Here is a 24563-nt window from a genome sequence, read left to right as displayed (position 1 = left end):
TTATTTGAGAGAGCGAGTGAGCGAGAGAAAGCATGCATGTGAGTAGGGGGAGGGCCACAGGGAGAAGGAGAGAGAGAACCTTAAGCAGACTCCTTGCTGAGCGCAGAGCCCCATGGGGGGCTTGATCTCACCAACATTAGATCATGACCTGGACCCAAATCAAGAGTCAGACGCTTAACCAATTGCCCAGGCACCCCTTAGCTTCGAAATTTTTACTTGAGAGTCTAATTTATATGATGTCCCGTGAACATAATGGGAACAGCATCTGAAAAAATCAGAATAGCAGATGTTTTGGCTCTTATGCAATAAATAAATATTCATTGAGCACCTACTCTGTGCTGGGAACCTAGTTTTTAATGCCATCAGTCTCCAAAATAATGCACTTGAAGGGGTGGAAAGAAAATATAGAACTTCTATCAAAAGCTTATTTTTATTTTTATTTGAGAGCAAGAGCACAAATGGGTAGGGGCAGAGGGAGAGAGAAAGCAGACTCCCCACTGAGCGGGGAGCCTGATGGGGTGCTTGATCCCAGGACCCTGAGCTCATGACCTGAGCTGAAATCAAGAGTCAGACACTTAACCAACTGAGCCACCCTGGGACCCCTAAAAGTTTTTACAAAAAAGGAATGTTTTGGCCAATAATATACCTGCTGCCTGTGAGTGTTTTGATTAGGTGGTGATGTGTCATGAACTATGCACAGAATGTCCTGAATCAGAGCTTCCCTTGTCAAGTCCTCACCCTTGTTCATTTTGCAGTATATTGCAGTCTGCCTAGTTACATGGATTTACATAGTTTGTCCAAGTCAACCCTCCTCAAATGGATACACTATTTAAAAGATTTTTACCAAAGAGGGGGTCCTGGTTAGCTCAGTGGGTGGAGCATGCAATTCTTGATTTTGGGATTGTGAGTTTGAACCCCATGTTGGTCATGGAGCCTACTCAATTAAAAAGGGGTGCCTCAAAAAATTAAAAAGGGGCTCAGTTAACCATCTGACTCTTGATCTTGGCGGAGGTCTTGATCTCAGGGCCATGAGTTCAAGGCCAGTGTTGGGCTCTATGCTAGGCATGGATCCTACTTAAAAAAAAAAAAAAAAATTTTTTTTTAAAATATAAAACATTTTTACCAAACAAATCCTATAAGATAAAAAATAAGAACACAAATCCTGGTGAACAAGAAAAGGGCAGACTGACAGGCTTTCCTACTCTGAGCTTATTAAACACATGACAAGATAAAAATATTGGCTATCTAATAACACAGACTTGTCAGATTTGATAAGTTGGACAAAAAGCTCAAGCTACAAGAAGTTTGAATTTATATCTCTTATGATTAATGTCAAATCTCACCCTATACTTTGAGATATTTGTTAAATCATAGCGTTAAATCATGTCCTGCTATTCAGGACATTTTCAAATAGTTTATTTCACCGCTAGCTTATTCTTTTAAGAGGTTTCTTTTTTTATACTATACACATTAATTTAGATTTCCTTATATATGAAGTCTCATATAGAAACACTTATAAATATGTTGGGGGTGGTGGATGCTCAGTTTTGTGGTTTACTTTTTTTTTTTTTTTAAAGATTTTATTTATTTATTTAACAGAGATAGAGACAGCCAGCGAGAGAGGGAACACAAGCAGGGGGAGTGGGAGAGGAAGAAGCAGGCTCATAGCGGCGGAGCCTGATGTGGGGCTCGATCCCACAACGCCGGGATCACGCCCTGAGCCGAAGGCAAATGCTTAACCACTGTGCCACCCAGGCACCCCAAATAAAGAAAATCTTAAAAAAAAAAAAAAAAGACTAATCTTCACAGGTTTTAGAAGTAAAGATACCAGTCCCCCTCCTACCTTGCTTTTTTATATCCTGTTTCTTTGACATCACTAAATATGTTGTCTGATATTATTTCAAGTGTTATTTTTTTGTCTTAAATGTTTAATTACCTTTTCTTAAACAATTCTTTGTTTTTTCTAAATACATAAGTGAACCTTTTCCTTATCTGACAAGTAGTCTATTAGAAGTAGAGGTCATCTTTACTTGAAGAATCATCTAAAATCACTAAACAAAAACTTTTTTTTTTTTTTTTTTAAGATTTTTCTTATTTATTAGAGAGTGTGTGTGAGCACAAGCAGGGGGAACAGCAGTCAGAGGGAGAGGGAGAAGCAATCTCCCCACTGAGCAAGAAGCCGGACATGGGACTTGATCCCAGTGACCCGACCCGAAGGCAGATGCTTAACCAGCTGAGCCACCCAGGCGCCCCTAAACAAAAACTTTAAGTGTAAATTTAATAACCTAAAATTTAGTTGTATAATATAGGTAGTTCTTGACTTTTGTTTGTTAGACGCATGAAGTCCTACGTGTATGAGGAGATGCTAAACCCTGGACCTCCTCTCCTAGGGAAGTACTAATCAGGTTATCTGAACTCTGACCAGCTTCCTCTTACCACAGTGTTTCAGTGACAGCAGTACACAAAGAAGTAAGGAGGAATACAGCTCTTTATAATATTATTTCAACTACATTTTGGGAACCAGGTATATTTTCACCATACAACATTTAACTATAACATTTTATAACATTTATTTCAAAATGGGAAATGCAGTCCAAGTTTCAGAGGACTAATCTACAAGCTTTTGAAACCCAACCTACAAGTTAAGTTCTGTTTTGTACTAATCTTATTCTGACGTAATCCTCTTGAAGGGANAGAGTGACTGTGTTTTTTTTTTCAGGTGTTAGAGGTGAGTATAATTCTGACTTATTGGCTTCAACACAGTTGTAAACCAGGGAGAGATTTTTAGAACTTGTTTACTTTAAATCCTTCTCTTTACCTGGGACTTTTTAATTCCAGTATTAGTGGGATAGTTTCCAGTTTGAAAGCAGTGTCTCAGCTAAGACTAAGGCAAGCAGACAACATTTAAATTCTCATTTATATTCGACTTTCCTGCTTATTTTCTTTTGACCACTTGGCCCAAGAGGAAGAAGAAATCAAAAGGGATTGCGGGCAGCTAGAGAAGCCTGTGCTGTGAGGCAGCTCTTGGTTAGACAAAGGAAGGAAACTAACATTTATTGATCTCTACCACACTCCAGGCACTCTTAGAAGTTTTGGCCCATAGAAGTAGGTGCTTTCCTTTTAACGTTATCGTCGTCATCAAATAATACTTGCATGGTGTGGTAAATTAGGAGTATAAAAGTTATAAACTTAGAAATAAGTGTCTTTCTTAGTGACTGCAAGAGAACCTAAAATTGGCTCTTGAGAAATACAGACAATTCTTTTTTCTTTTTTTAAAGATTTTATTTATTTACCTGACAGAGCACAAGCAGGGAGCAGCAGGCAGAGGGAGAGGGTGACTCTCTTCTCAGTGAGGAGCTGGATGTGGGGGGCTTGATCCTAGGACCCTGAGATCATGACCTGAGCTGAAGGCAGATCCTTAACTGACTGAGCCACCGCCCAGATGCCCCAGAGAAATAGGGACAGTTGTGAAAACATTAACAATTTTTTTTAAACCAGTGAAAACTAACCCAGCCAAAACAAAATTGATTTCTTATAGCTCAGTAAAGTTAACTTTGTTACCCCTTTTTGATATTGGGTAGTATTGTAGAATATTAGAGCAGATATGTCCTAGATACCCTTAGATTGCCAGGGCTATCCAACAGAAATAATAAAAGTCATATATGTAATTTTAAATTATCTAATAGTCATATTAAAAAAGCAAAAAGAAAAGAATTAATTTTAATTGTATATTTTGTTTAACCCATCTGTTCAGATACCATCATGTCAACATGTAATCAATATAAAATTATTAGTGATTGTTTGTGTTCTAAATCCAGTGTATATTTTATACTTACAGCACGTTTCCATTCATTAGAAATGCTTGACTTGTATTTACATTCATAAAAATTGCAGTTAAAAAAGTAGATTCTAAAAACTATTAGAAGTTTTCCAGTGAATGAAGTACAAAAAACATTTTTCTTTAATATTTGCATCTATACTGACAAAACTGACTCATCTTTTTAGAACAGCTGATTTGACTCTGAAGCAAAAGCGTTATCAGTTACAAAACTACCATCTAAGTAAATCTAACTCTTAAAACAATTCAGTATTATCAACATTGAATTCAAAGGGACACTATATAAACTGAAAATCGACTCCATGTGTATACATATCAACAACATGCTCTTCAGTTTTTGTCAGATTTTATGGCCAATTTACACAATGCTATTACAATTAAAATTGTCTGCATATTCATGTTGAAAAATGTATAAAATCATTATTGATTTGTGTTATGAAAAGTTTAAATTTAATATACGTTCTTGTACCTGTCTAGCCAGGTCACAAATAAGCTTTTTCTTTCCTTGGATCTTTAAATTGAGCTCATTCATTTGCCCTGTGATATAGGAGGAAAAACATAAATCATACTTGGATATTTTCTATTTGTTGAATATTAGCAGGTGTTCTTTCATTTCAAGAAAATCTTGAATTAGAGGGGTGCCTGGCTAGCTCATTTGGTGGAATGTGCAACTCTTGATCTTGGGGTCGTGTGTTGGAGCCCCCCATTGGATGTAGAGATTACTTATAAAATACTTAAAAGATACTTTAAAAAAAATGAGGGGTGCCTGGGTGGCTCAGTCAGCTGAGCAGCCAGCTCCTGATTTTGGCTCATGATTTCAGCTCAGGGCATGATCTCAGGGTCCTGGGATCCAGCCCCATGTCAGGCTCCATGCTCAGTGGGGAGTCTGCTCAAGGATTTTCTTTCTCCCTCTCCCCCTACCCCCATGCACGCTTATGCTCTCTCTCTCTCTCTAAAATAAATAAATCTTTAAAAAAGGAAAAAAAAGAAAAATCTTGAATTAGAGTTAATATTACAGTAAATCTTTAATACTCTTCCATGACTCAAACTGAAGCAGTGAACATTAGCAAAGAACTTTTCTAACAATATTAAAAATCATTTAATTCATGATCACGAATTATTATGGTCATTAAATTCATTATCTTCTGTTTTTTTAATAACAGTTTCATAAACTGGTGGTTCATAGCATTTGTACATATATACTGAACAATTTTAATAACTTCATGATACAGTCTATTTCAGAACACAAATATTTTCAATATGTATCACACAGTGAAATAAATATAATAATAGGGAAATCTAGTAAATCCAGATTTTGGATCTCACATAGCTGGCCCATTGTGCCTTTTTTTTTTTTTTTTTTTAAGATTTTATTTATTTATTTGAGACAGCACAAGCGGGGGAGAGGGAGAAGGAGACTCTCCGCTGAGCAGGGAGCCTGATTCGAGGCTCAGTCCCAGCACCCTGGGATCGGAACCTGAGGCGAAGGCAGACACTTAACCGACTGACCCACCCAGGCTCCCCCGTTGTCTCTCTTGATAGAAACTTTTTCTTATTTAGCTGAAAGTGACAGATGTAAAAGATTAAAAAATATAATATCTACAACTTGAAATTGATTTGTAAAGTTAGAAGTTGTTTGAGACAAAACATACCCAGAATGTTAATTGGTCATTATCTCTTGTGAAACTCATTTAAAGCTAAAAATAAAAGTACCTGCAGTTTTTCAAATGTTGAATTGATTGATCTTTAATATTATTAGAAAAGTCTTTTATTCACTGACACTTACTTCGTGGGTCAATTTAAGATCTTTCATGTTTTGTAAAATATCTTTTTTAATCTTTTCCTCAGATTTTAAAACCTAATTCCCTTAACTGAAATGATAATTAAATTTTTTATCTTTCCATCTAAGAATGGTTATCTTTCTTGAGCAAGAATCCCAGCCATTTTATAGTTGGCCAAAATTATAAGCTCAGATCCTTTAATAATCACGGAGACATTTTTTTCTTATATGTCTAATTCTAATTTCATTAGCTACTTTGTTTTTTGACTGTTGAGAGGCAGCTTCTTACTAAATGGATATGCATTTGCTGAAGATGACACTATCTTAAAACTTTCAGGGGCACCTGGGTGGCGCAATCGTTAGGTGTCTGCCTTCGGCTCAGGGCGTGATCCCGGAGTTCTGGGATCGAGCCCCACATTGGGCTCCTCTGCTAGGAGCCTGCTTCCTCCTCTCCCCCCTGCTTGTGTTCCCTCTCTTGCTGGTTGTCTCTCTCTGTCAAATAAATAAATAAAATCTTAAAAAAACAAAAAATAAAAAACTTCTTTTATACAATTTACTCATTTTTCTCTGCTATAGCAAATTGTAATTGCCATCCTTTTTAAAATTTGTGATATACCTTCACTTGATACTGCCTCGTTAGTGTGCCTTCATTTGAAATTAAGATTTTTTTCATTCTTAATTTTTTTTAAAATGTAATGACTTTTTTTTTTTTTTTAAGATTTATTTATATGACAGAGAATCAGTGAGAGAGGGAACACAAGCAGGGGGAGCAGGAGAGGGAGAAGCAGGCTCCCCGCTGAGCAGAGAGCCTGATGCTGATGCCAGGGCTCAATCCCAGGACCCTGGGATCATGACCCAAGTGGAATGCAGACGCTTACCAACTGAGCCACCGAGGCGCCCCTCATTCTTAATTTTTAAGCTAGAAAAATAATTTGCTTTATAATTAAAATAAGATTGCAGCTTAACTTCCTGTTACTATTTACATAGATATCACTGTAAGTCTGCTGTCTGCATAAAATATTCAAATAAACACATCATAGTGCTACATTGTTGCATAGAAAAATAACCATCTGTTGACATAAGCTAGATTGGTGATATGCTCATGAAATACTAGGAATGACACGTGCACCCATCATGTGTACTGCGGTACATCTTAGGTGATGTAATAATAAAAGTGAAATACAGTTTTGTCAAAACCATGATATTGTGTTTGGTGGAAAAGTATTTTTTATTGCTTTAGTTGTTAAGTGAAATTTTGTATCACTTAGAATGCTTTAAAAATTAAAATTCAATTCTTAAGTGACGTCAGCCACATTAGCACAGCTCTAGAGTCTAGAGCAACTTACTTACTTTAATGATATAAGTTCAGAGAGATGAAGCGACTAGATCCCAGTAAGCCAGATTAGTTTAGAATGGAGCACAACCATAAATAAATCTATATTTCAGTATGTGAAAATTGTTACTCAAATGTTATTTTATATCCTAGGCTAAATCCATAGCACACCAAAAAGAATTACTTTATTATTTATTTATTTATTTATTTATTTATTTAGAGAGAGTGAGCAGCGGGGGTGGGGGTGAAGGAGAGAATCTCAAGCAGGCTCAACGCCCAGCATGGAGCCTGAGGAGGGGCTCTATCTCACAACTATCAGATCATGACCTAAGCTGAAATCAAGAGTCAAATGCTTAACCTACTAGCCACCCAGGTGCCCCCAAAAGAATTACTTTAATAAGAAAAAAAAAAACACAGTTATTTAATTTAACTGGAAACAGTTTGTTTAAACAAAGCAACAACTTTTTTTGTGGAAGTTCGGGGGTTCATTTTTCAATTAGATATTATGGCATACTGTAAATATGTGAAAGGTGATCTGAATTTGCTCTTAGACTTCATTCCCCAGATGAACACTAGCATTTAGCCTTGTTTTTTAAATACTGAGTCTTGTTTTATCTGTAATACGTGCATAAATTTATGCAAACCTAAAATGAAAATGTTGAGGAATTAGAGTAGCAGCATAATTTTCCTCTTCAGTGAATGCTTAAACTTCTTGGAGGAACCAGGTGCCTTAAGTCTAAATTTACAGAGTAGACCTTACTCTCTTTGCATTATGCTGAAAAGCAAGGAATTAAACCTTTTCACTCATTTAATGTTTTACATATTTATCATAAAACTGATAAAGAATTATTCTCCAGCAATAAAGAATTATTCTCCTTCCATTGCTGGTACTTTAATCATAGAGAAACAGTCCAGGGCGTAAATGGTAGCTTTTGCTATTTGTGAAAATGTCAGGATCCTTGGAGAATACCTTAGAGACTCTTGATTGACAGCATAGATGTTCAGTTAATGGGGGAGGGGTGTTAAATAATTACATATATATTACTGTTTTGAAGTTTTCAAAAGCATTGACTTGAAATTTTAACTTCTGTAAATAAAAGACCTTAGGAATCTTTTCTTTGGCATGTTTTATATGGCAGCATTACTAATGGCAGCATTACTGTCCTTATTCTTTGGTAGTTATAATAAGTGATTTTATACAAAGCTCCTATTCAAAAGAATATATGGGTACTAGTTTGTTAAGTTGTTTTTGTTAAAATTGGCCTTATTCCAGGAAAAAATTGAACGCTAATGTAGAAGGTGAGTTTATTACATGTGAGTCCTGTTCCTGTATTTGCTTATTGACTTGCTAGCGCACACACACACACACACACACACACACTCACAAAATATCAGTTTTAAAGAACACCTTAAGTATCTTTATTCAAAGCAGTTATCAGTTTCCTAAGAGATGTAGCCACTGTTTTATACTTTTGTTTTCTAGCACCTCAGAATGAAGATTGTTCTTCTCAACCATCTGAATTCAATTTATTTTAATTAAATTGTTTTAAATGTATAGCTTTATTTTTAGTTAGGTTTTTCCCCTTAAATTCAACTGTCCCTATATGTTAATTACCTTTTCCCTGCTCTTCATTTAAATCTCCTCTCCCCACAAATTCCTTGTTATTTTGAGCTGGGACGTATCACCTGAAAGCTTTAGGCTTAATGCTATGTGAATTGACTTGGTGCTTTTTATTTTCCGTATATTATGCACCACTAAAAAGAATGTAACACATGTAGCAGCTTATTTTGTTTTTGAAGGAGGAATTGAAGAGCTTTTGAGTAAAAATGTGAAAAGAAGCTAGTGTTCATTGCCTACGTGGCTTTTTTAAAAGGCTCTTAAAAAACATTCCATTGTGGATTCCAAGTCCTCTTTATACTTACCACCGACAGTAACTGCCTGCAGAGTCATGTGATCATCTTGGCAGCTGCCAGGCCTTTTAGTGATTTCATTACTGTGGTTTCCTTAAGCTCTTTGCACACATTGATTAATATTTTTCTTGCAGTTATCGCTGTGATGATTTTGTGGTTAATGACACCAAGCTGGGACTGGTACAGAAAGTCAGAGAACACTTACAGAACTTGGAAAAGTAAGTAATAGGCCTTGGGGAAGGAAGGGTATAGAATAGGGTTGAGGGGTCTTTGCAAATTTCTGAGTGGGAGTTTTGTTAATGAGTTCCATAACTTCACGTTTTCAGTGTGATTGAAATGTTAATAAAGTAAACTTTGGATATCTGAAACTGTGCCCATAGTTAATGGTCATAGCTTAGCATTGATTTCTATTACTGTTTATCATAAATCTTGGACAAGAGTCCAAGAGCCTTTTTTTTTTCTTTTTCGAGTTATTGCCCACCAATTTATAAGCTAGTCAGTTGATTTGCCAGGGAAATTTTGGAGGTGTAAGAAAAGGGCATAAAATGATAGAAAATCATTATAGAGTTACCTTTGATATTAGAAAATCCTTGTCAGGCATGTTTTATGAGGTCTTCTCAGAAGCACTAAAATTTATGCATTATTTTTAAGGGAAATTAGGTTTTATTATATTATTGTCTACTTTGCATCTATAGGATAACACAAGATCCCCGTTTCTTCTTTTCCTCTTTTGTTAGGGACTAGTGTCACTTGAAATTACAGTAGATTGTGAAATGCTTTGTCATCATTAAGAAATTTAAGAACTTCTGTGAATAGAATTTCTTTTGCTATAGCCAGATAGGTTATTCAGATAAAACTCACTGAACCCAAAGTTGAAGCAATAAACAGAAATCCAAAAAGTGATGCCTTTGAAGCTGCAGTGGATGGAAGCACTGCCCTGGAATGACTGCTGACTGCAGTGAAGTTTGTGTAAATCACCCCTGATCGTCAGGTGCCATCTAATTTATTTTGACAGTTGATGTTAAAAACTATTGTGAGAACATACCAAAAAAGGAGGAGTTCTTAGCAAACTTAAAGGCAATAGAATATTTTTAAATCATATATTGAGAGGAAATAGCCTAAGTGCTTTGAGTGAAACACTGTCTAGTTTTCGTTAACCCAAGTCTTTATGCATGTCTTGTTGACTAAATAGATTATAAAGCTGATGAGGGAAGAAGGATGGATTTCTTTAAAATCTAAACTAGATAAAACACTTTGAATTAAAGTACTTTTTGGCTTGTTATCTTTTGGCTTCTCTCTTTTTTCAAAGTGCTTCTTCCCTTCTTGTAATCCGAAATAGAGCAGCAGAAGCCCTATCTAGGATTAGAGACAGAGGTATAGATACACAGACCCCAAATATTTTTGTCTGAAATTGTCATAATTAACAAGAGGAAGATTCCTACAATAATTATGTATTGTCACTCTTTAGTGTGGTGATGTCATTGTGAAGATCATAATTGACTTGATTTTTTATCACAGACATTGGGTAGCCACCAGAATATTTTTTCTGCCACTTATAGTTTTCTCTAAGAAAAGACCACCATCTCAATCCCAAATAAATATATCAGAACTAAGTCAAAGGGAAAAGAGGACATTCAAGAATGTGCATGCATTTATGTAGTTATCAGATCTTTTATTTCCATTGACCCCTTCATCAGGTAAACGTTGTCAGAGTTCCTTGTCTATACTCCGCTTGGTCCCACTGAAAAATCTACGTTGCAGTCCTCCACCTATGTTGAAAAACATGGCCTCGGTTCATTTTTCTGTTCTTCAAATGTGGGCTTTAGTGTGTAGTGGACACCGCAGTTTCAATACTGTGATTGTATTTGTGTTTTACTTAACTTTAGACTATTCTGCATATCCTCTAGAAATGCACCATGCAAAAGAGCTTCCTGAAGTGAAGAGAGTGTTGTATAGTCTGCCCTGTCCTACATGGTAGCCCCTAGTCTTATGCAGAGCACTTGAAAAGTGGCTTGCATGACTGAGGAACTGAATTTTAAATTTTACGTAAGTTTAGTTAATTTAAATTTATATATCCACATGTAGTAAGTGGCTACCTTATTAGTGTGGATCTGGTGAATTCTGCCATTTTGAGAATTGCTGAGGGCAAAATTTTAATAACTTATATTTTAAAAAGCTGAATCCTTTATATAGGTTAAAACTGAAAGTTATCTGTTAGGCACTGTCGCGAAGTAGTGTGTGTGTACATATATATATAGTGCTTCTGATTCAACCCCTTTACGTACAGAAGTGTGAAGGAATAACTTGACACTAATATATGGAATCGGTCCCTTCTTACTTTGTAGTCACTGGTGCTCTGAGAGGGGTGTACCTACAGTTCTGAGGACATGTTGCCTAAGAATATTTTTAGTTTTGAAGTAACTAACTGCCACTAGATCTGATGCTGCAAAGATACTATAGCTCATGTGAAAATTAAATAATCATGCGTTTACTTTGGACCACCCTGGTACTTTTTCGAAGATGGAAAAGAATTGGCAGACTTTAAGTCTGTGTTGTTCAAATGTGGGCTTTAGTCTGTAGTGGGAACTACAGTTTTTGATAGTTTTTAACGTATTAATAGTAAAAAATGATAATTTTTACTTCTTTTAGATTAGGTCTCCTGATACATTATAATTTTAAAGTGACCCTTTGAAAGTTAGAATTATTTTCTGATAAAATTTAAGCAAAATATCTCTTTCATCAAGAAAAATTTTGAAATATTTTAATTCAGAATACCCATGCTAATTAGAATTTGTTTCAGAATATCCTTTGTAGCATAGCCGAATCAAATTAATTTATACGTATCTATGTGCCTATAATTTACTTTCCAGAAATTCAGATTATATCATAATCTGCTACAACAAATGAGCAAAACAGGATATCTTTATCAGAATTAAGAAAGAAGTAGCATAGCATTTGAGACTTAGTGTTAAATCTCAGAATAATCACATCAGATGAGGGTTTTCCTTTTGATGTGAGGAATGGGTCTTCTCATTTTTAAAGCTTCACATTCGATTAGGCAGATAGAGTGGTAGTGGAGAGGGATTGTCTCACTGACTACAGCTACCTGGCCAGCTTTTCGGAGCGGTGCCAGGTGGTAGATGCTTGCAGCCCACCTTGCTAGAGGAGTGGTGGGGATTGCCAAGGAAAGTGGAACTCCTCACTGACTTCGAATACTTGTGGCCCACAGTGGGCATAACAGGTCACTTCTTGGCTTTTCTAAGCAGCCAGGCAGGGCTCTATACCCCAGACACTTAGAACAGCGATGTTTTATTTTTTAACCTGCTGTCTAGAATGTTTGTGTTAATGTCTTTTTGGCTATCTGTTTGTGTTTTAATAGCTCAGCTTTCACAGCTGACAGGCATAGGAAAAGAAAACTTTTGGAAAACTCATCACTAAACAGCAAGCTATTAAAAGTAAATGTAAGTAATTAAGATATATACAAATCTAAGAATTGGTTGAGATCTAGTCACTGTTTTATTACAACTCTAACATTAATGTTGCTCCTTATAAACTTTCATAAATGTATGCCTTGGATTTGGGATATTTTACAAAATGTTTGCCACTTGTACTAACGATTCTTGATGTGACTAAATACTCCAGTGAGTCCATCTTTCAGTGCCTCCCTTCCATCAGGATTACTGCTGTGTTCCTGTGCCTTAGCAAGTGTTCGTTCTTAAAGCCTATCCATGTGTCTGATTACTCTGTTTTTAAGGATCCCAAAGATCTTTGCTTTCTTCTGTTAAAGGTTCTAGGTGCAAATTCTGTGGGTCTGAAGTTTTGATGAGTTTTATTTCTTAGGACTTCATTAATATAATTTCACCACGAAAGAATATGCTTCCTCATTCTGGTAACCATCTGTTCCCAGGTGTATGAGCCATTAATAAATTAATAAAATTTAAAGATCACTGAATAGTTTTAAATACATCAGTAATTTTGCCCTGCATGTGCCTTTCTGCTGGCATGCTAGTTACATTTAGACATGCACTTACTTAATGAGAGTGTTAGGATTTTGTGAAAGAGAGCTGAAGTGCTCTCTGGCCATCCGTCTGAGTTATGGGGAGAGATGCTTTGGGTTACATTGGTAGATTTATTCCCTAGGTATAGTATTCAGATGTTACGGTGCATTTGTAGAGCTAATTAGAAAATCAAGCCTTGGTCTTCAAGGGAAATTCAGGTAGTTTTTAAAGATTGATATCCCATTGCTAGGAAAATATGTGTTGGTCATTTATGCATGGCTTAGAGTTAAAGGTTTGGGGATGAATATTTCAGGTATATATATTTATATTTTTTCAATTTGTAGTGTTTTTTATTTTTCAAAGATTTTGTTTATTTATTAGAGAGAGAGCGCACAAGCAGGGGGAACAGCAGACAGAGGGAGAGGGAGAAGCAGGCTTACCAAGCAGGGAGCCCAACATGGGGCTTGATCCCAGGACCCTGGGATCATGACCTGAGCCGAAGGCAGACATAGGACTGAGTCACCCAGGCACCCCAACAATCTGTAGTAGTTTTAATAAAATCTTATGAAAGCATTGTCTTAAATTTCATTTATTTTAAGGATCTTCCTGGGTTTTGAATTGTGTATTCCCTGGTTTTCATTAATGCTGATTTCCTCATAAGCTTCCATGAGGTACTGTCTTGTAGGACAGTCCCAGAATCAGAAACAGGCTTCTAAAAATATCTGGGCACTTACACAGAAAGTAGAATGAGAGTTTGAAATATTCATTGGACAAGAAAGGATCAATTCCGAATTGGCTTAATGCTAGAGTTCAAATATAGGCCTTTGTTTTGATGTCTGAAACATCCTTCTCTTAGTATTACTGATGGCCTTTTCTTGTCCCATTTTGCAGGGTAGCACCACCGCCATCTGTGCCACAGGCCTCCGGAATTTGGGGAACACATGTTTCATGAATGCCATCCTTCAGTCACTCAGGTACTGTTAAAGTCAGAGCTTAAGATGCTACTGTTAGTTTCTAGTGAAATGGTTAGGAGGAAAGGCTCTGGGTTCATGTTCTGTCTCTGCCACTAACTCTGGTCAAGTTCCCTGTGCCTTAGTTTCCTCATCAGTAAAATTAGGGATAATAGTTCTGCCTCATAGGATGGTTGGGAAGATTAAATAATTGCTATAAAGGGCTTAGAACAGTGCCTAGCAGTAAATAATTGTTAGTTGTTATTATTTATCTCCTATTGCTTCTTGAATAAACTAGAGCAGAGGTCAGCAAACTTCTTCATTAAATGGCCACACAGTAAGTATTTTAGTCTCTGCATACCCCACACAGTCTGTCTCCTGTCTTCTCCTCCTCCCCTGCCCTCCACCTCTACCCTTTTTAAACAACTCTAGAAATGTAGAAACTGACTGGCCCAGGACCAGATTTGGTCTGTGGGCTGTAGTATGCAGACCCCTGGACTACAGGGAACTTTGTTCAGAGAATTTAATCTAATCATCAGTTAAGTCTTAAATATGGTCATAAGATTGGGTGTTAAGAAGATCTTTGAAATGTAAGATAAGTAGTAAGTATAAAATACCCAACGAGGCTGACCTCAGTTATGTAGAAGAAACTATTTTGAAAGTCATGTACTTGTAGATTTTAATGTGGCATCAAAGGCCAGAATAAATTCTCTTCCCAAGGCCACCTTGCAAATAAGGAGCAGAAGTCATGCTTGATCCCTCCTTGAAGGTACCACCTCTTGGTTATCTACTCTTGTTCAAATAAGAAATTCAAGTCACTCCTGAACTCTCCTTATTACTCTGTACTGTGTATCTAAACAGTATGGTTGGTTTCATGGTTTGTTTTTATTTGAGGAAATTATTGAATACCTGGAAACAGGCACTGTAAAAAGAAAGAAATGGTGACAACCTTTGGGGGAGGGGAATTGAGGATTTTAAAAAAGATTTTTTTTTTTAAGTTTTATTTATTTAAGTAATCTCTGCACCCAATGTGGGCCTTGAACTCACAACCTCAAGATTAAGAGTCATATGCTCTTCCAACTGAGCCAGCTGGGTGCCCCAGAATTCAGGATTTTTTGAACAGATTTTGCTTTAAGCTCTTTGTTCATTTTTACAAAGTCATCTGTTAATACTGTTTTCTTAGAGTAAATGAGGAAACTTAATGAGGAAACTCAAAGCAATCTCTTGAGAAATTGAAAGATCACATTTTAAAAATTCACATGTAGGTTTTATAGAACTTTTTTTATAGTCCTAGTAAATTCTTTTCTTTTTTCTTTTCTTTTTTTTTTTTTTTAAATAATTTTCTTCCTTTCCTTTTAAAATAGTAACATTGAGCAGTTTTGCTGTTATTTCAAAGAACTGCCCGCTGTGGAGCTAAGGAATGGGAAAACAGCAGGAAGGCGAACATACCACACCAGGAGCCAAGGGGATAACAATGTGTGAGTTCTAAGAATATATCCTTTCTGGCTTTGAGCTACAAAACAAGTGACTCTTACTGGTGATTTCCATTGCATTATATCAGTTAATAGGCATGTGCATTTTAAAACACTCTTCTTCTAAAACCTGGGTTTAACTGTCTGGCTGATGATCTTAATAATTGTTGGAATTCTTTTTATTTCTATTTACCTAATAGGATAAATTTAGCTCTCTATGTATCAAGTCTTTGTGGATTTGAGCTCTAAAATTGACATCTGTATATGAAACAGTTCTAGGTGTAGACCAGCATGAGTATCTTTAGTCTTTTTGAGTTTATTTGTCTTCTAGTGTTAGATAAATCTGTTTTGGATAATAAAATTAATTTGTAGTCATCAAATTAATTATGGGGCATTGTAGCCAATTTTTAGTTGATATGGAGAGGGAAAAATTGACAAATGATTATGGAGAACCAATATGTATGCAAATTCAGTGCAGTCGTGCTCCACTGGGTGTTCAGAAGATCTGTATTATGATTGTAATGGGCAGATTTTTTTCATGTTTTAACATTACTAAAATAAGGCTCTGATTTATAATTTGTGTATGTATTTATGTGTGTGTGTGTGTGTGTATTTTTTTTTTTTTTAAATAGAGCACACATATGCACAAGCTGGGGCGGGGAGGGGCAGAGGGAAAGAGAGAATCCCAAGTAGGCTCTGTGCCCAGCGTAGAACCTGACATGGGGCTCGATCTCATGACCCTAAGATCATGACTGAAACTAAGAGTCAGATGCTTAATCAACTGATCCAGGCGCCCCTAATTGGTATATATTTTAATGTAATGTTCTTTCTGCCTGCCTGTCCCCGCTCCCATACACCCCATCCCCACACATTCTGAAAAGCCATTTTATAATCTGACATGGTTCTGTCTAAGTGACTGAGGGAGATTAGGATAGAACATGTTAGAATAGTGTGCAGTATGGATAGAGCCAAAATACCAGGGAACTTTAAAGCCAGGCATTGGAGGAGGGCTGGAATCATACCACGACAATTGGTATCTTGGGAGTTTGCCGTAGTAGCAGCGTATAGGATGGACTGAAAAATGTCTGCATTCAAGGAGACGTAACACTTTGTAGTAGTTGGGTTGGAGGAGATAGCAGTAAATAAGGAAGAAGAAAACACATTTTCACAAAAGTTAAGAGAAGAATTAGTAGTACTTGATGCATTTAGTGTCATTTAGGGTTTACTTACAAACTGCAGAAATTGGCTCTGGCCATTTTAGGCAGAAAGAGAACTGAATGAAGATCTGTTGGTAAGCTGTTACTGGACGGGTGGAAAACCAGGTCTGGAATATAGATATTCAGGACCGTAGCCACTATGACCCCGTGGAGCTCTATCCCATAAGGATATCACTGCTTCTGTATTATCACTGACCGTAACAGCACACTGCCCACTGTGACACCGCAGTTCCTGTTACCAGCACCGTTGGGTTGGTGCGGGTGAATGCTGCTGTTGCTGCTGCCCCTGCACTCCAGACGATGCTCTTTGTCTCCAGAAAGGACTTGGCACTGCCCCAGCTTGGCATCACTAACTTCTGCTTCAGACAGGCAGAACCCAGGGCACGTATCTCAGCCCTGGCCGCAAGGGGGTTTGAGAACAAGTATCTGGCCTTTTCAACTTCCATAGTAGGAGGCAGTCTCTTACCAAGACTCTAAAGGTGGGGAATTCCTCAAATACAGGGAGAGGGTTCAGGTACTAGGAGGTAAAAAATATGATTTGTATCTCAGGGGCCTACTGGATGACAGGGGTTGAACAAGAAGTTATTGAGGTATCCATGAGTATGGTAGTTGTATTGAGAGATACAGATACTAAAGTTATTTGGAGATGTTTCAGTTTAGCTGGTTATTGGAGGGATTTCATTCTAGCTACATGCATAGAAAAACAAAATTAACAGTGACTTAAATTCCATTGTTTATTTTCTCATGTAAAATCTGGAGATTATCCATCTAGGGCTGTTTGCCACAATCATCAGGCTCCTTCTAGCTTTCTATTCCACCAACCCTAGTGTAGGGCTGTCATCCACATTGTTCAGAGTGGTGCTGGACTGCCACCATTTCGTCCTTCCAGCTAGAAGGAAGAAGGAAGGGGTTAATGAGGACTACTTTCTCTTTAAGGCAGTTTCTCAGAAGTTGAACACAAAGTTTTTTATTCCAGGAGTTCTTGTGCCAAGGAAAAATTGGAAGTTCTGTTCCTATGAGAGAAGAGGAGAATGGGTATTGGGGGATAGTAGAGAGAGTATAGAGAGCGGCTGTAGTACGCATTGAGTTTGAAGTGACAAGAGGACATCCAGGAGAAAATTCCTCTTGGAAACTGGAGAAACCTGACTAAAAGTGGTCATGAGAAAATCTGGCTTTCATATTTGGATTTGGGAGTCCTGGTATAGAGTTGAGTTGAAGCTTTGCGGCCAAGTGAACTGTCTGAGGCAGAGATGAGCAGATGGTCACACACTGAGGTCTGGGAAGTGTTCTTTGTGAGGGGCAAGAAGGAAAAGTGCAGGAAATGGAGAAAGAGATTCCGTTACTTGTTTTAAGTTTTTAAAAAATGTACATTTTAAAGTAATTTGGTTTGTAACTTACCTATTGCTTTATTGTACAAGTATGGCATTACTTTGGCACAAAGTTCACCATATGTTCAAAAACTAGTTTTGTGATTACTGCAATTTATGTGGGTTTTTGAAATGCTGTTACTTAACTGTCAGAATTAGTTTAGAAGAAACCAAATCCTTTTTATGTTTTCACTTTTTATTATGAATTTTTGACAGTTGGACATTATGCATTGAAACAGTAGCCTGTCACTAATGCAAGGGGTATCATCCCTTCTTCTTTTCCAGGTCATTGGTGGAAGAGTTTAGAAAGACACTCTGTGCTTTATGGCAAGGTAGCCAGACTGCATTTAGCCCAGAATCCTTATTTTATGTTGTTTGGAAGATTATGCCAAATTTTAGGTAAGTATTACTTAATGAAGGATATTTAAAATATTAATATTAGTCTTTCTGCTGTTCCTGGAATAATTTCCTATGAAGTGGTGGTATTCTAAATAATAAAGACTGGTTTTATTTTATTTTTTAATTTTAATTTTTTTTAAAGCAGGGGTGGGGGAGGAGGCCTTGGGGGAGGGGCAGAGAGAGAATCTTAAGCAGGCTCCACCCCCAGCGCAGAGTCTGATGTGGGGCTCCATCCCATGACCCTAAGATCATGACCTCAGCTGAAATCAAGAGTCAGATGCTTAGCCAACTCAGTTACCCAGGTGCCCCTTGTTTTGTTTTTAAAGAGAACAGCAGTTGGATCGTTTGACTAGACAAATGTGTGTGTTTAAATAATATATAGACATTAAAAATGCCTTTAACAAACAGGATATTTTGTTGTTCTAAAAACAAAGTAATATAAATCATTTATGTGCCTTTATAAATAATTTAGGAAAACCTACTGGACAAAATTCCATTGATTCTTTCAAAATCTTATGAAGATTAATTATAATCATATACCATCTTGTTATTTCAACTAAAAAAAAAAATCCAAATGTAATCTGTAGAAATCCGTGGTCTGAAATTCACTGTTCTGGGCTGGGTTCTGAAGTGAAGTCCATTGGGATTCAGTTTGCAAAAGGTAGCTGGGCCACGTCCTGATGTGGCTGTAGAGTCACTGTGTTTTCCTTGCTCTTTCTCTAGCATCACTTGAGGAGGGGAACAGCCTTGCTGTCAGAGGAATCTGCCTCTTCTCCTAGGTTAGTCCTCTCTGTAGGGATGCAGGTAACAGCAGATTTGAGGCACTGCAGGTGTTTGACAACAGCCTCTGCTACCTTCTGCTGATTTTGTCCTGAAGCAGGTCTGTGCTCTCGCTAGTCAGCATTTTGGCACCTAATGTACCTCTCTCTCCTTTTGAAAAAAACAAAAACACCCAGCATGCTGTATGTAGTAAGACTTAGTAGTTTTCTTGCTCTGTTGCCTAATAGTGGTTTAGATATAGTAGTAATACAGAAAAATATTAAAAGGTATATGACCTCAAAGAACTGGCATTTGTTGCCTTCCTCGAGAAGTCTAACCTTGAGGATCTGATGTGATTTACTGTTGTTGCCCCTGGTCTTTGTTTTGAAGGGAACCTCTTTTATATATCGTGACATTTAAATCTCCTCTCAGAAGAGAGTAATTTTGTAAGGATTTTAAAGTTTCTTGACTCTAGGAAAGGTGGAAATGACTGCTGAGTTATCACTAACCAGCTTTGAACTTAATATAGCATTTCTTTTTTTATAATTTTTTTTAAAGATTTTATTTATTTATTTGACAGAGATAGAGACAGCCAGCGAGAGAGGGAACACAAGCAGGGGGAGTGGGAGAGGAAGAAGCAGGCTCACAGCGGAGGAGCCTGATGTGGGGCTTGATCCCAGAACGCTGGGATCACGCCCTGAGCCGAAGGCAGACGCTTAACGACTGCGCCACCCAGGCGCCCCTTAATATAGTATTTCTAATATAGTCTCCTAGTTAGACTCTAGATAGGGACTTAGTCTTTGTGTTTTATTATTATATAAAATTCGTTTCCATTTATTGAATGCTATGTGCCTAGCACTTCAGGCCTTTTATATCTGATCTTTGTGAAAAAACACAACCACAAAATTCCCATCAAGGTAGGAAGTGTTAGCTCCGTTTTAAAAAAAGACAAAACTGGGACAGAGGAGGAACTTTTTCAACCTTACACGTCTAGTAGGTGTTAGGGTCAGAGTTAGAATTGGTACAGGATGTGTCAGCAGCCATCAGTCCACATGCCTGAGTGTAGCCCACCGACTAACTTTATACTGTTCTGCTTGGTTCCCAGGGTGACTCAGGTCCTTTATTCTTAAGTGGGAGTTTAGAAACTGTTTGAAACTTCTATTCAATAGAGTTCTACTTTTCCTCAAAATCTGCCCACATCTCTGCCCTTTATATGAAGTTTCTATAGCCCAACTGTGAGCACGATGTAATTTTTAGCTGCTTAATTTTGCACATTCTGTATCCTTAGCAGTGAAAGGAAGACTCTTGGAGAAGGTGACCAAGTTGAGGAGTTTCTGGAGTGATTCCTAATTCACATGAACTCTTAGATTCCTTAGTGACTGATGGGAGTAGAATGCCTGTGTATTCTTAGCAGGGCTTTCTCTCAGTTCCACAGTAATTGAGGTCATTCCCCATTTTCTTGTAATCGACGGATTATTTTCTCTTGGTTAGATCTAGATCTTGAGATTATATCAAGGATAAAGCTTAAGTGTAAGGTCACTGCACAACAACCAGGGGTGAGGCAGGGAGATGTGGGGCTTTCTTCCTATAGCTGTTCCTCCTATTAGGTATGCAGGGTAAAGTTCCTATAACATGGCCTGTGTGAAAGTGCACTGAGTCTTGAACTATGTTTCTGTTACATTTATGATCACAAAATAAAATTTTAAAAGGGGTTAGGAAGCCCGTTTTCCTTGATTAACCTATGACAAAGTCTAGGGAGTTTAATCCCTTGGAATGAAATATGAGGACTCTGAAAACACACATGCATGTGGAAGTAGGAACAACTTTATTCATTAAGTAATGCAAACAAATATATACATATACATACCGTAAGTGTAATAACAGCTTTGGGGTATAGAAACCACGAAAACTATTCTTTCTTTTTTCCCCACTCAAACCAAAAGCCAGTTACCCGGAGGTAAACTTTTGCCAAAGTTTGACCTTTCCAACAGGCGTATCTACTTACCACACTTCTTACGGCTTCCTAGTACGCCCTGCTTTTCCTGTCCTTTTCCTTTTCAGGAAAGTAACTTAAAGTTTGTGGTTTTTTTAAAGGTTTTATTTATTTATTTGAGAGCGAGAGCATGCACTAGCAAGCAGAGGGGCAGAGGGAGAGGGGGGGAATCTCAAGCAGACTCCACACTGCACTTGGTGCCCTATGTGGGGACTGATCCCAGGACCCTGAGATCATGACTTGAGCCAAAACCAAGAATCAGATGCTTCACCGACTGAGCCACCCAGGTGCCACTAAGTTTATGTTTTTTAAATAGGTAAAATACGAATGACTGAGAATTTCAAAAGGTAAAGAAAGGATATACAGTGGAAGTTTTTTCTTTTACTTTATTTCCCAGCCATGCATTTTGCTTTCTAGAAGCAGCCATATTTACTAGATTTTTGTGTATCCTTTTGTTGATATTCTGTGTATATATTTATATATGTGTGTGTGTATAATTTTTAACATAAGTGGTAACATACTTTTTTTCCTACTTTGAGGTAATTCATACTAGTATCTAAAGAACTTTCTCCTTTCATTTTATGGCTGTGTAATATACTTTATGGTTGTATCATAAATTATGTATAGTCCCCTATCAGTGGTTTTATAGGTTGTTCCATACCTTTTGCTGTTCCAGACAGTGCTGCAGCGGAGAGTCTCATACATGCATATGCCCGGCTCTCAGAGAGCAATTGCTAGATCAAACATACATGCTTCGGGGAGCCTGGCTGGATCAGTTGGTAGAGCATGAGACTCTTGATTTCAGGTACAGGAGTTTGAGCCCCACGTTGGGCATGGAGATTACTTTAAAAAAAAAAAAAAAGATATTTGCTTTTAATTTTGATAGTCTTTTCTGCTGGCCCTTTTTTTTACTCTTAGCCTTTCTTAAGATGATTTTGTCTTACTGTCTCTGTATCTTTGTCATGTTTGTCCTATGGGATTTGCCTTGACCTCTGTCTCCTTCTTTAAGGTCCAACTTAACGCTAACTCTCTAGGAAAATCTCTTGATAATTCACATTGGGTCATGGTATTTATTCCCTTGCTTCTCGTATCATATATGTGCTATTTCTACTTCCACATAAACTTGATTTAATGTATTTGCCTTAACTTCCCAAGGAGTTTTCTTTAGTTTTGTTTTTATCAGTTCTTGTTGTAATTAATCTTTAAAAGCGATGGGTGAATAAATGACTAAAACCTTCTTATTTCTACTAGCTATTCTACTTGGCTTTGTAGAAAACAAAAGATTATTGTGGACAACAAATGGGTCTCTGCATGTGATATCTTAATGATTTTTCTAGTTATGCTGTTGATATTTTATAATTAAGTATTCTTCTGTCTAGGAAGTTTGCTGTTGTATGTTTTTTGTGTGCTTGTAAACAAAAACAGTTATTTGTGTCAGTTTTCATTTTCTGGTGTTTTTGTGTTGGAGAAACTCAGCCATGGTTGGTGCCACAAAATGGAGAGGAATAGCTAAATTTAATTGATTTTGGTCTTATACACAAGTTGGACAAAGCAACAACTTAGAATTCTTTTGTGAATGTTAGAGATATTTTATTTTTTGGGGCACCTGGGTGGCACAGCGGTTAAGCGTCTGCCTTCGGCTCAGGGCGTGATCCCGGCGTTATGGGATCGAGCCCCACGTCAGGCTCCTCCGCTATGAGCCTGCTTCTTCCTCTCCCACTCCCCCTGCTTGTGTTCCCTCTCTCGCTGGCTGTCTCTATCTCTGTCAAATAAATAAATAAAATCTTTAAAAAAAAAAAGATATTTTATTCTTGACAATATTTTAAAAATAAGAACAGAGCCTAAAATTATAGTATGTCCTAGGTATTTTAGAAGTTTGTTCTAAAATGATGGAATTTGATTCTGTATAGGCATATCCTGTTCCTGATTGGCCTTTCCATCTTATATATTATGTACCAGAATGCAGAGAACAGTCAGTAACGCACAGGTGTATGTCACAGTTACGTGTGTTGGCATCATACAAGTACTTGCGTGTGCCTGTGTTCTGTGGTATCTGTTTCATTATTTGAAATGTCTGCTTTTCTCACGTAAGCACAGGTACAAATTAACATTTTCTGTCATCATTCTTTATTGGGACATTTCTTTGTAAGATTTGCTAAATATGGTTTGTTTCCTTGCGCCAAAAATTGTGAAGAAACACTTGCCCCTCTGTTTCTACACATTGTGCTTCAGCAGTGCCCCTCTTTCTTGGCCCCTTCGTTCAGAAGGGGTTCTTCATGATCTTTTGGGCTTTTATATTCGCATTGTGCTCTCCAACCATTATTTCTCACAGCATCTTTATGACACAGAGTTTCTGTAAACATTAAGGAGGAGGTAATCTCTTTACCCAAGGGTAGGAACAAGTTAAGATAAGGAACAGTATTAAAATTGGAACCACTGTTATTTCCCTGTCTTCTTTTCTCTCTTAATTCCGGTCTGTCACAGAGATACCAGTTGGTTCTTTATAAATCCATTTCCTCACTATTTCACTAGCACTTATTTGGATGATATCACTGAGATAATTTGTATACAAAACATAAACATTGAACCTAAATGTGAGGAGTGTTTCCTTTTACATGATTACCAAGGAAGAGACCTAAGTTGACTACTAGTGAAATTTTGAAGCTCTGGATTGTATAATTGGGAAATAATTGAAAAGATAACTGAAGTTTGCTGAATTTAACTTACTAAATAGTATTTTTTAAAAGATTTTCAGATAAGTCAGTGAAACTATTACTTAAGTGTTTAAAAATAGAGTTGTAAATGTGTTTAGTCAGAATCAGAAAAGTTTCCTAGTCTGAGAAGAAGCTGACTTTGTGTTTTTTGGTAAAGATCACAAATTGAAACAGAAGCATACCTTTTTAAAACAGCTGAGTGTTCCATGATCTCATGTAAGTAAAAAATATATATATTTCTAATGGTAAAGGAAACTTGGAAAATTAATGTGTTTTGCTATAAGAAAAGAGAAACAAAAGAATCGTGTGGTTGGAAACTTTCATGAATGTACATTAGGCAGATTGTTTTTTAAAAAGGGATGGATATGTGTTTGCTGAAAGTGCAAATCAACATAACTACAGTACTGGTTTCATGATCCATTTTAGAAAAATGATTAGATACTAGTTTATTTTGGTGAGAGAATAAAACTATTTTTATATGTGATAGAATTTCAGATATGACCTAAGATACTAATCTCACCTTTGAGTCATAAAAAAAATTGATGTTGTGATGAAAAAGTTTAAAGCACCTCTGTAGATATGTAAAGGAATTATCAACTTTGAAAACTTTTGACTGAATTTTAACTTTTTATAGGAGTCTTAGAAGAACTACTTGAACATATATTGATACTCAGTTGTTAAATCGTTCAGAAAAAGTTACAGTGAAATGCTAAAGTGACTTAAGTTCCATTGGTTAGGTAGATGGTTTTCATAATTTATGACTTCCACGAGAAATTTTAGGGAAAGGGGAGAAATGTATATTGAGGGAACCTATGGTTCAAAGGCATCTAAG

The 24563-nt window shown here is 37.0% G+C and overlaps 1 protein-coding gene and 1 long non-coding RNA gene across 11 annotated transcripts in view; one reads left to right on the top strand and one right to left on the bottom strand.

Moving 5' to 3' along the window:
• Positions 1-24563, top strand: part of USP3 (ubiquitin specific peptidase 3) — a 98478-nt gene that overhangs the window by 39330 nt on the left and 34585 nt on the right. For all 3 annotated transcript variants that reach the window (XM_040643137.1, XM_040643138.1, XM_040643139.1), the window contains 5 exons: positions 8997-9080; positions 12242-12323; positions 13752-13834; positions 15175-15288; positions 18152-18265. In XM_040643137.1, the coding sequence (XP_040499071.1) occupies positions 8997-9080; positions 12242-12323; positions 13752-13834; positions 15175-15288; positions 18152-18265 (477 nt within the window). The remainder of the gene's footprint in view (positions 1-8996; positions 9081-12241; positions 12324-13751; positions 13835-15174; positions 15289-18151; positions 18266-24563) is intronic.
• LOC103679104 overlaps positions 15984-24563 on the bottom strand; it is a 38786-nt gene continuing 30206 nt past the window's right edge. For 6 of the 8 annotated variants that reach the window (XR_572849.2, XR_572852.2, XR_572850.2 and 3 more), the window contains 2 exons: positions 21679-21860; positions 15984-17388 (listed from right to left, as the gene is read on the bottom strand). This is a non-coding gene — a long non-coding RNA (uncharacterized LOC103679104). Of the gene's footprint in view, positions 17389-21678; positions 21861-23122; positions 23371-24563 lie in introns of those variants that run through there. The other 2 variants (XR_005838165.1, XR_005838164.1) reach the window with 2 other exon arrangements.

Source organism: Ursus maritimus, unplaced genomic scaffold (assembly GCF_017311325.1).
Source record: "Ursus maritimus isolate PB19 unplaced genomic scaffold, ASM1731132v1 scaffold_27, whole genome shotgun sequence".
In the NCBI taxonomy this organism is placed as follows: Eukaryota; Metazoa; Chordata; class Mammalia; order Carnivora; family Ursidae; genus Ursus; species Ursus maritimus.
Note: the sequence above shows the minus strand (reverse complement) of the source record. Positions and strands in the feature narration are given on the sequence as shown.